The sequence below is a fragment of the Octopus sinensis genome, linkage group LG3, assembly GCF_006345805.1.
Source record: "Octopus sinensis linkage group LG3, ASM634580v1, whole genome shotgun sequence".
Classification (NCBI taxonomy): Eukaryota; Metazoa; Mollusca; class Cephalopoda; order Octopoda; family Octopodidae; genus Octopus; species Octopus sinensis.
Genome location: NC_042999.1, coordinates 57,562,552 through 57,575,497, shown reverse-complemented (window position 1 = coordinate 57,575,497; position 12,946 = coordinate 57,562,552). Strand labels below are relative to the sequence as shown.

Here is a 12,946-nt window from a genome sequence, read left to right as displayed (position 1 = left end):
GTTACCAGGCAAACTGGACAATACAATAACATACAAATTTAAAATAACCATAATAACACATACATATACGATGGGTTTCTTTCAGTTTCCGTCTACCAAATCCACTCACAAGGCTTTGGCCAGCCCGAGGCTATAGTAGAAGACACTTGCCCAAGGTGCCACACAGTGGGAATGAACCCTGAACCATGTGGTTGGTAAGCAAAGTACTTATCACACAGCCACTCCTGCACCTATATGTAAACTCTGTTTGCATAATCAGTTTGATTGGTCACCTTCCTCTGTCAGTTGAGTAAAGTGTCATCCAAGCTGGTGTTTATTGGTAATTAAACTTAATTTTCAATACCTGTGTGTATTTATCAGCTTTGTTTTTGTTAGTATTAACAACTTTTCCTGTGATCATGATTTGAGAAGAGGCACAGCAGTATGCTAAAGATCAGACATAATCTCTTGTGGGCAAGAAATATAAAATAAAGTTTATGATAAACAACACAAACACTTGGTAATTTAATAGCTTTCAATGTGACACTTGTTAAACAGAAATTATTATTATTTAATGAAAATTTAATAAAATCTAATCATAGGTGGAATTATGCTAAATACAACTAAATTGGCTATATCAGTGATTCTGAAAACTTTTAGGTGCGAATTTTACATGAGTAGAAGCCTTTTTTTAACAAATTTTATTCTGAAAATCATCTGCGTAAATTACACAGGTGCGCAAATTACATGGGTTTTTACAGTAGTCAATTTCTTGTTATATAAAAATATAATTTTTTTTGTATTTGCAAATTAAATTCTTTTAACAACTTTAATTGATATTCACAAATGTTGAATTATCTTAAATTAAGTCTTTGATAAAAATGAAATAAACTTTTAATAAATGCATACGGAAAAATGAGTAAAATCTGCATTTTATCTGTGAAGTTTGTTGCATATGTAAGCAGAGTTAAAGAGAATTCTTCTAATTTAATTTGATTATCTTATAGAAAGGTGTATTAGTTCTCTTTAAATGTGAACACTGTTCTTAGATTCAAAGTCATTTCCATTAAAAACTCAAATTAATAAAACAAAATTAACACTGATGAAAGCAGTTCAGCAGAAATAGAATACAATGGTTCTACCATTATTTAAACTTTTTTTTAATATTCATTTACAATAGATCTCAAAAAATGATTCAAATCTTGTGATATTGGTTTCAAATTTCATCAAAAGTTTTTGTTAAAGTAGTTACAAAATGAAGCACATCTTTCTAATTTCCATTTGAAACTACTCAAAATCAAATTTAGCAAATTTTAGAAAACACGGAATGAAAAATACATCATTTAACAAGAGAATCTGCAAGTTTAAAGAATGGTACTGTTAGCCCCTGGAACCTCTGTACCTGCTTGAAACTACAATTTGAAGACTTTTATTGTATTAATCATAATCAAGTCAGTCCTGATTTTAGCATACCCTTTGGTCTGGTGTGAATTTGTAAAAAAAACAAAACAATTTGAAAACAGTTGAAGACACAATATTTGTTTATCATGGAAACAAAATTATTGCATGCATGAAAATGATATATAAACTTAGATATAAGAGAAACATCCTATAAAAGAATCATAGAGATGTATAAAGTAAATGCTTAGCTTGGAATCAATACAGTAAACGGATGAGACTTTAATTTGATTCTAACATGGGGAGGATGCTGTCTATTGTAAATAGCATTGCAAAACAAATCTTGTATTTTTATCTGACAGGTAGATAAATAAAAACATGGAGTTAAATGTCTTACTCAAATATCGAACAGAATGGTTGCGACATTGACGCTGGCAGTATTTGAATTTAGAACTTAAATACTACAAAGCATTTAGCATACCCTCTAAACAGATTCAGTTTAAGAGATGGACACACTGAGTCACTGCCCATGACTCCAATGCTAATCAATGAATGCTGCAATTTTCTGTGGCAATGCACTCTGGTACTTGTGGATTGCTTTACCCAGGACTCTATAAGGCTGTCAAGGGCAGGGTGTCCCTACCATTTCTAATTCCCCACCATCTTTTCTTATTTTCTATTCTTCTTGAACAAATAAACAAAATGTGAAAAAAATGTGATTAACAAAAGAAAAGAATAAACAAATCCAAAATCTTGCTAAAACTATGAACCGTGTGGTAAGTACCTTGCTTACCAACCACATGGTTCAGGATTCATTCACACTGTGTACTGATGAAGACCAAAATGATGAAATTCTAAACTGAAGAATCAGCAAAGAGCTAAATAAATTTATACAGACAATGGAAGAAAATAACTGACCCAAGAAATTGTAACAAAGAAAAAAATAGAAAAATATATAAAGAATTCTGATTTTGAAGATGTGAAAAGGTTATTCAAAGATCAAGTGACTCATCTCATCAATGCCATATTTGCCCTTATATTCTTCAAAAAGTTCATACAGACTATTCAGATAAATCTTGTGGACTTCTTCAACCTGCTCTTCACTTGGATTTTCTATCAATGGAACTTCAATTGGTTTTCCAACTTGAAATGAAAAAAAAAAAAAAAAAGAGGGTGAATGTATTATAGAAAGAGAAAGAAGGTATAGAGTATATGAGGAGAGGACAATGGAAGGATGTGAAGAGAGGGAAGGGGGTGAGATAAGAAAGAAAAGAGAGTGGATAAGAATAGATGAGAGAAAGGAGAAAGAGGAAAAGTGAGGAGAGAATGAAGGACGGAGGAAAATGAAAAGATGAGAGAAAGAGAAAAAGTAAAAGGAGAGAAAAGAGTGAATATAAGTGAAAGAAAAGAGAGAGACAGACAAATAAAGAAAGAAATGATAGATGGGAGACAGGAAGGAGAAAGAAAGAAAGAAAGAAAGGAAGGAAGAAAGAAAGAGGTGTATAAGTCAATGTTTATTGTGATTGGTAAGTAAATCTTTTTCAATCAGCTAAATGGCCATTTTTGACAGTAATGTGAGTCTAAGAGGTTTGTGAGTGAAGCAGCAACATGTTTATTATTAAACATGTGGTATTCTAAGTCATTTTAGAATACCCACTCCATTCTTTTCTCTTATCTCTTTTAACTTAAACTCCTCACTGTTTACCTTACATTCCAGACTTTTGCCCTTTTCGCACTCTTACCCCTCCTCCATACACATGTATTCATTTCAGTTCTTTTTAAATCATTAACATATCTGGTGACCTGAAGTGTCAGCATTTCACAGCTTTTCACATCAGAATGTAACATAATCTTTTACTTGTTTCAGTCATTTGAATGTGGCCATGCTGGAGCATCGCCTTTAGTCGAAAAAATCAATCCCAGGACTTATTCTTTGTAAGCCTAATACTTATTCTATCGGACTCTTTTGCCGAACTGCTAAGTTACGGGGACGTAAACACACTGACATCGGTTGTCAAGTGATGTTGGGAGGACAAACACAGACACACAAACATATACACAGACACATACATATATATATGTATACCACTTCTTAATCTGAGCGGAAGCAATGCAAGCAGTAACAAAAGGAACATTACTAAAATCCACACAGAAAGATCAAATACATACATATATTCATTTATATCTACAGAACAGATATAAAGTCCCACGTTTAAAAATATAATATAATAATATACAAATAAATTAAACATCATATAAAATATATAAATATATAAGAATCAGTGTTGCATACAAAACACAATGAATTTACGCTTAAAATCATAAAACATTTGGTAAATTAAAAACTTGGGATAATAAAACATATAAAGGACATATTAAAACGATGTATTAATATTCCAGAAAAAATACAGAAAAGATAGAAAAAATAAAAATACAAAAATTACAAAATTGTTCATCTATGGGCCGTTTCGGAGACGCGCCAATTAATATGAAACATTTCATATATTCGAAACTGACACTCTCCTCATCAGGATGTTTTTTTATACACAATACACAATACCTGGAAACAAATGTACAATTACATGCCAGGTGTTCTCTTGCACATAGCTGGTATGTAATTGTACTAATAACCAAAACCTTGTTGTTGGAATGCAGATTTTGAAAATTAAATCTGTGGATGCACAGTTTCTTTCTAGGGCTACCTATAAGGGTAGTACTTGCTTATTTTCAGGTCTAGGACATTAACTGTGGTCATGTTGGTGAGTGCTGTTTTATATATATATATATATATATATATATATATATCAAAATAAGTATCAAATGGAAATTGTAGTTGTGGTACCAGTGCTGGTGGCACGTAAAAAGCACCATCCGAACGTGGCCGATGCCAGCACCGCCTTGACTGGCTTCTGTGCTGGTGGCACGTAAAAAGCATCCAATACACTCACGGAGTGGTTGGCGTTAGGAAGGGCATCCAGCTGTAGAAACACTGCCAGATCAGACTGGAGCCTGATTAAATAATGCAGCCTAAATACACTGTGTGTGGAAAAAGATGTGATGGCTATCATGAAGGAAAGAGGCGGAAGAGGGTTAATAATTACCAACAGTATTAACAGGTTTCCGGAAAGGCACAATTCCAAATGTGTAGTTAAAAATACCCCTTCCATGGAAGATTACTGGTGCAATACCAGTATATCTTGTGAATTTCACTTGAAGCCACTTCAGCCACTGTGGTTTCTCAAAACTCAGCTGCAGAAAAAGATCATTCTCTCCAAAAGAGTATACTGGGATCAGAGGGGTTCTGTTTAAAAGAGAAACAGGAAAATATAATTTTTGAATGGTACAGGTTTATTTTTTTAACATCTTCCTTGGCCCAGTCGTCCTGTAACCAGGCTCACACATTGCACTACTATTAAAAGGTTTATTTAATTATGTTAACCTTATCACTTAATCTGATACTACATGGTTTACATCTCTTTAGAGTTACCTCCTGCCCATGAACTGAAAATCTCAACAACATATTTATTCTGGTATACACAAACATGGATAAACATATCCATGAATGCATGCATACACACTCGCACACACACAAACATAAATACACACATACATACACATATACATACATATATACATACCTAATTCTCCTGACTTACTTTAGCTAGAAAATTATTATACGTACAAAACTCTAACAGAATTCTTCCTCTCTTTTACTCAGCATTTGGCAGAAGTACATTCCTGCCTTATTTACTCAATGCTGTCAGTGTTAACATGGTTCTTTCTGTCTTCATAATGTTATTGAGTTTTTTGTGCATAACGGTTGACAAAACCTCTTCAAAACTGGGCAAAGTAACGTTTCTCCAATTATATGAGACTTCCCAGACTTAGCAACAAGCAATGCAATGTTGTACGATGCAATCAACCCATCATTTTCCTGTTTCCTAGTTTCCTGGAGTAGTGTGCTGAATGTTTGTATTTGCTTTTTGAAAGAGGAGCTCAGATGCAAAAAGTGTGATAACGGCTTGTCCTTCTTGTCAGAATGCTTTGCACCAAAGTGATACTTCAAGCGTGAAGGTTTCATCGCTTCATTGGTCAATGTTTGATAGCAAAGAAGGGCACATTGGTAACTGACAGTTCTGAGGAGAGGGAATAAATCCAAACAATAAATAATCACTATTGTACTGTTGACAAATTTTCTTGACTGGAGGCATCAGTAAACAGAAAAATGTGAAAATGAATTTCTGCAGGCAGCATTGGAAAGGCAGTATGGTATTCCCAAAGAGAAGAATCCAACACAGTAGAGTCGGATGACACGTCTCTACTGGAGCAAATACAGATCTAGTTCGTTTGACTGCCAGCATTTCAAAAATTGAAGTTTATCAAAAATTTTAAAGTTTGGCACATTATTATAAGCTTTCCAAGCTAAATTGCTTGAATTATTCAACTTTTTCTAGAAAAATGTTTTATTAAAGAGTTATAGAGGTTTGAAGTTTGATCATTTTCACCCAGTCAAGAAGCACAATTTCAAAGCTGTCGTTTTGTGTGTGACTGCACATTTTGTCAACATCCTGAAAACAGCAATTGTGTTTTAATATGAAACTACAGAATTATGCACGGCCTGTAACCCCTCATAACTTTTTTTATTTTTCAGAGTTTTCAGAAAATGCTTGTGAATTTGAATTCTATATGCCGGATTTCATACGATTATGCAAAAAAAAAAAAATTGTGGTAGAATGTGATTTAAAGCTTAGGCCTATTTGGCTGCTATTTTTAGTACACATGACAACCGTCTCAATGACTGCAACAAAAATATTCAATAAACAAGTCCGCTTTTTTAATACAAACCGACATCTCATCCGAGTAGTCACATCGATGTAAGTGCATCCTTATTCTAGGTATACCTAGATATAAGCAAATGCAGACTTACTTTCTAAAATTCGTTGTCACCTACAAAATGTTCAGATCGCCCACCATTTTCTAGAAATTAGCCATTCGCCCACCTCTAAGTTGAAATCACCCATTGCTGGGCGATATCACCCACTTTGGGAAGCTATGCTCTAAAGGTTATCAATTCGCTGCCTTCTTGTTAAACTAGACAACAGATTAAGTTCATTACTCCGCGACATGAACGATCCTTGCAGGCTACTGAACAGTTTTCATGTAGCAAATTTCATTCACAAGGCATTAAATGACTCAATGCTAAGATTAAAAATACTTATCCAAAGTATCACACGGTGATATTGGAAAAAGACGTTGGCGACTCGACAAGACTTGAACTGAGAATGTAAAGAAACGTAAGCAAAGAGAACGAAGTATTTGGTGATAGTTGAGTGAAACATTGGAAAAAAATCTCGACGAAGTAAAAAAAAATTGTTTCAAGGGAGACAACTTTAAACATTACTAAAGTAAAATTTGTGACAAGTTCGCAATAATGTCGATAGGTTAACAATGGAATGCTGTTGTTGTTTAACCCGAGGTTCTCTTGATCTGTTTAGCCAGAGGTCTGCCTCGGTCAAACAGACCTATATACAAAAGTGTTTCACCCATATCCAGTCCTTGCTTTTGTATGTCTATTTCATCCTAAGCGACTGTAGATGATATCATAGAGATATCGTCTTCTGGCTTATGTCCTTGGTATTTATCTCGAAATAATACTTTATTACGAGATATTGCTAATCAGTCATTAATGAAACTAAAACACAACTGACCAATCAGTCAGTTTTCTAGCCAATAGACAGAAGGAGCCTGGTAGAAATAGCAGCTGAATCTCACATAAACCATTCATTCTACAGTCTTGAAAAGGGAAGAACACTTGATTGTTATTATTAACTTGTGTCCAAATCAAATCTTTTCCATTATTTCAAATCCAAGTAACATTAGTTTGGGAATCTAGGATTGTGATCTGAAGGATGAGAAAATATTTTGAAAAGCTGAAAATAATATTAGCACAACTGGCATGAAATTTTTGGCGGAGTCATAGTGAAAACGACTTTTCATATCAGATAATTTGATCGACCATATTGAATAATATGGTCCCAGATGCATTGTATGTGAAATTAAAAAAATTAGTGACTATCCTAATCAAATAGTTTTCATGTTTAAAATATGTACAACTGCATAATATTGTTTCCAAATATTTAATACTTATCAATACAAACTAAAGAGAGAACTCAGGGTGATTTTTGGAACAGCTAGAAATAACAGTCAAATCTATCTTTAATCATATCCCACCACCTTAGAATTGTAAAGGACACATTAAATAATGTTGTCCTATACAGCCCAAAAGATGGATCCTGGTTTTAAAGGCCAACAACAACATTAGTAATTCCCTTTTAACTGTTTGACATCTAGTGTTTCATGCTTACATTCATCCCACAAATGCTTTATGTGTAGGAAGGCATTTTGTTATAGCTTCCAGCCCTTTTGAATGCTTTTACTATCTCTCATTACTTTCAACTATGTCATTCAAGCTGATATATGAACCTCTACATGCAGCTGAAATTTTACCCACATTCAAATTTGAAACTGTTCACTGATGAAACCTATAAAAAGCTATATAGGAAAAATTGTTTAAGCCTTAATATCAAAACAGTAGTTTATGCATGTTGCATACTCATAAATTGGTTAAAGTTAGGTTAAATAATTTTTATCATCATAGATGTGCTTCTACAATTTCTTAGACAGCTTAAAACAAAAACAGTTTCCCCACATCTGTTAAGAACAGCCAAATATCCATGAAATCACTCCCTACTGAAATGGTTTTCAAACAATGCACCTCGAGGAATGTTTAGATGTGCTGTGAAGTTTTATAAATATAATTTAAGGCTTTATAAAATCTATACTAATACTTGAGTGTCCAAACAAATTTATTATACACAATTTTGTTATAATATCTGAGATCCCTTCGGTCATGATTGACTGTAGGATTGCACCTAGAAATTACCCTCCCAGGCACAAGTCCGGGCAAGGTTGTTTATGGAAGACCAGCAGTCGCCCATGTATACCGGCCTTCCCTTTCCACACCACTGATGTTATCCAAGGGAATGGCATAGGCCGATACAGCTTGGCACCTGTGACGTCACAACTCATTCCTACAGCTGAGTGAATTAGAACAACGTGAAATAAAGTGTCTTGCTCAAGAACACAACACGCAGCCCAGTCCGGGATTTGAACTCACAACCTCATGATTGTAAGCTTGATGTTCTAATGAAGTAATCAATAGTTTTCTATGTTTCTTTTTTCTAAAAACATCATTTTAAAAATTTCCCATAAGAAATACAGAGAGAGAGAGAGAGAGAGAGAGAGAGAGAACTTATTAAATAAGGTAGTCCTGTATAAAAGACAGAATCATTGTGACAGGAATGCTGTTAATCCCAAGTGTCCTAGATCAGTGCTGATCTAAACAACAATATCCACTCTGAACTAAGAGCACAGCCTGTCCTTTTCTGGCAATCTTATTTGTACATCAAACCATTATGCTCTGTTAAATTAAAATATGGACTCACCCATGCTGGAGAGCTAGCTTGATAAATCCTTTCCGGCTTTTGATTTTTAGTTTGAAGCTGCCTGGGTTTGCTTTGAGGGCTTCTACTGCTCCTCCGATGACAATAGTAATAAATTTACCTTTTTCCTTTTGATTTAGAAGCCAGTTCAGACTGTTCTTTGACACTGAACAACAACCTGAGATTAACAGAAATCAAGATTAATTAGAGCAATGAAAGTTTGAAATGAGTTTAGAGAGTTGTCATCTTTATCAGTATCCTTACAAGTATGTGGAAGAAATAGCAGGCAAATCTTTCTCAAATCACACCCTAAAATCTTTAAAAATCACTCTGTCTGTCTGCCTACATGCCTGCATGCCTATCCATCTGTCTGTCAGTCAAATCCATCCATCCATCCATCTCTTCTGCTATATAAATACAAGTGCATATGGTTATGTATATGTGTTTTACCCTAAAAGGCTCTGAAATGGTGCAGCATTGAGAAGAATGAAATTCATTTTCAAAATCTGCATCTCAACAACAATGTTTTCCATAAATAGTAATACAAAAATATAATTTGATAAAAGAAATGACTCAACTTTTAGATCACTAAATCTCTATTTATCACCATCAAATCTCTACTCTTTACTCTTTTACTTGTTTCAATCATTTGACTGTGGCCATGCTGGAGTACCACCTTTAGTCAAGCAAATCAATCCCAAGATTTATTCTTTGTAAGCCTAGTACTTATTCTATCGGTCTCTTTTGCCAAACTGCTAAGTTACGGGGACATAAACACACCAGCATCAGTAGTCAAGTGATGTTGGGAGGACAAACACACACACACATACATACACACACAAACACACACACACACACACACACTTATATATATATATATATATATATATATATATATATATATATATATATATATATATATACAAATTGAGATAGGGATTGTAAATGCAACCCTCCATGGGATAACATATACTTGAGGGTTGCATCATGTGACCTCTTGCGGCGGAAGCCTGAGCAACAAAGGGCTTGTCCCACAGAGAAAGTTTCCAGTTACTTTTGGGTACTACCTCATATATATATATATATATATATAATATATATATATATATATAATATATATATATATATATATATATACAAATTGAGATAAGGGTTGTAAATGCAACCCTCTATGGGATAACATATATCCAATATACTGCTAGTGAAGTACCCAACAAAGTTAATACATAAATGTTAAGGATTGCGATGCAATCAATTCATTTACTGTATTATATGGGCAAAGGTAAAATGATTTACCACAAATTACTAATACAAGATAAGAAAATGGAGAAATACATCTAAATCAAATATCAATTACCAGATAATACTCAATCACATACTTTATTAAACCACCACATAAGAGACTGTAGGGTTAAACATAAAAAAGCAGAACAAATCAGTTCTCACACTCCTATACATATACATAATGATGTAAATAAATAATATAAATTAGTAAACATATATATGTTCCACATTCAATGTTTCAGTTTTTCAACTTAATATTGTGATAATAAATATACACATATTAGTACCTAGATGCAAATATACATAGTCAATAGTACATTATATTACTTTCTACTAATTTCCAAAGTGTCATTAAAGTTAGCATCATTATCGTTGTCAATACCATTAATGCTACCATTATTATCATTCATAATATTATTAATAACACTTACATTAGGATCCAAAGTGGCACATATGTATGTCCGGGTTATGCACTCATATGTATATGTATATCTCCGAAGAGGCCTTATGATATTTTTGTAAATGTCTCATTTATATCTATATATTGACCTACCATAAAAGGCTAATATTGGTAAAATGAGACATACTTATCTACATGGCCGAAACAGCTGTAAGATGTAATCTATACATATATTTATATTTACTTATATTTATATTCTCTTTTTTATATATATTCTACTTATTATACAACATTACTCTTTTATGTACACTTTTTTATGTACATTCCTTTATGTACACTGATTTGTTCTGCTTTTTCATGTTTAACACTAGTCTCTTATGTGGTGGTTTAATAAAGTATGTGATTGAGTATTATCTGGTAATTGATATTTGATTTAGATGTATTTCTCCATTTTCTTATCTTGTATATATATATATATATATATATGACGGGCTCCTTTCAGTTTCTGTCTACCAAATCCACTCACAAGGCTTTGGTTGGCCTGAGGCTATAGTAGAAGATACTTGCTCAAGGTGCCATGCAGTGGGACTGAACTCGGAACCATGTAGTTTGTAAGCAAGCTACTTACCACACAGTCACAATTTTCACTTAATTTTAAAATTTTAGAATCTGTGATAGCAACTGAAAAGGCCTCTTTCTCTCTATTTGTCTATCTCTTTCATTTTCTCATGGTAAACTTTCTCACCCTCTTTAAAAGTATATCACTCACACTGAGTGTGTGTGTGTGTGTTTGTCAGTGTCTGTGTGTATGTATGTGTGTAAGGGGTTTAATTAAGGTGAGAGAGTGATTCAAAAAATATATGTAAAAGATGATTTATTTTAATAGCATACTTTTCTGTTAGTAAATATGTTTTTTCTCAGTTCCATATTTGAAAGATGAGGAATGAATTATATACATTATTTACATTATTTACATTTGACAGATATTTGTCCTCATTTTGTTTGTTAACACAACGTTTCAGCAGATATATTCTCCAGCCTTCATCAGGTGTCTTGGGGAAATTTCGAACATGGGTTCTCATTCCTAAAGTATTTTTCAATGATATTATTATTATTATTATTACTATTATTATTATTATTATTATTATCAAAACAAATCAAAATAGATGAACATCAATGGAATTTGTATCTTTGTGGTGCCGGTGGCACACAAGAAAGAAAACCATCCAAACGTGGCGGTAGCCAGTACCGCATCGACTGGCCTCCGTGCTATAGGCAAGTAACAAACACCATCCGATCGTGGCCGTTCGCCAGCCTCATCTGGCACCTGTGTCGGTGGCACATAAAAACACCATCCGAAGACCCGGCAAGACTAGTCAGGCCATAACCCGTGGCCCCTACCTGGGACGTAGTCAGTCCACCTGTGCATACCTTCCTTCTTGTGACACTTGTGAAGACCTGTTGAGGCAAGTGAAAATCAAAACAAATCAAAATAGATGAACATCAATGGAATTTGTATCTTTGTGATACCAGTACGGTGGCACACAAGAAAACCATCCGAACGTGGCCGTAGCCAGTACCGCATCGACTGGCCTCCGTGCTGTGGGCAAGTAACAAACACCATCCGATTGTGGCCGTTTCGCCAAACTCATCTGGCACCTGTGTCGGTGGCACATAAAAACACCATCCGAAGACCCGGCAAGACTAGTCAGGCCATAACCCGTGGCCCCTACCTGGGACGTAGTCAGTCCACCTGTGCATACCTTCCTTCTTGTGACACTTGTGAAGACCTGTTGAGGCAAGTGAAAATCAATCAAAACAAATCAAAATAGATGAACATCAATGGAATTTGTATCTTTGTGGTACCAGTGCCGGTGGCACACAAGAAAACCATCCGAACGTGGCCGTAGCCAGTACCGCATCGACTGGCCTCCATGCTGCGGGCACGTAACAAACACCATCCGATCGTGGCCGTTCGCCAGCCTCATCTGGCACCTGTGTCGGTGGCACATAAAAACACCATCCGAGCGTGGCCGTTCGCCAGCCTCGTCTGGCACCTGTGTCGGTGGCACATAAAAACACCATCCGAGCGTGGCCGTCTGCCAGCCTCGTCTGGCACCTGTGTCGGTGGCACATAAAAAACACCATCCGAGCGTGGCCGTTCGCCAGCCTCGTCTGGCACCTGTGTCGGTGGCACATAAAATCACCCACTACACTCTCGGAGTGGTTGGCGTTAGGAAGGGCATCCAGCTGTAGAAACACTGCCAGATCTGACTGGCCTGGTGCAGCCTTCGGGCTCCCTGGACCCCAGTTGAACCGTCCAACCCATGCTAGCATGGAAAACAGACGCTAAATGAAATGAATGAATGAAATGAATGAATTA

At 35.1% G+C, this 12,946-nt stretch overlaps 1 protein-coding gene across 2 annotated transcripts in view; it reads right to left on the bottom strand.

Annotated features, from left to right (window-relative positions):
- Window positions 1-1,639: 1,639 nt before the first annotated feature.
- Window positions 1,640-12,946, bottom strand: part of LOC115209419 (2-acylglycerol O-acyltransferase 2-like) — a 20,853-nt gene continuing 9,546 nt past the window's right edge. For both annotated transcript variants that reach the window (XM_029777830.2, XM_029777832.2), the window contains 3 exons: window positions 8,883-9,057; window positions 4,479-4,678; window positions 1,640-2,520 (listed from right to left, as the gene is read on the bottom strand). In XM_029777830.2, the coding sequence (XP_029633690.1) occupies window positions 2,366-2,520; window positions 4,479-4,678; window positions 8,883-9,057 (530 nt within the window). In that variant the 3' untranslated portion in view covers window positions 1,640-2,365. The remainder of the gene's footprint in view (window positions 2,521-4,478; window positions 4,679-8,882; window positions 9,058-12,946) is intronic.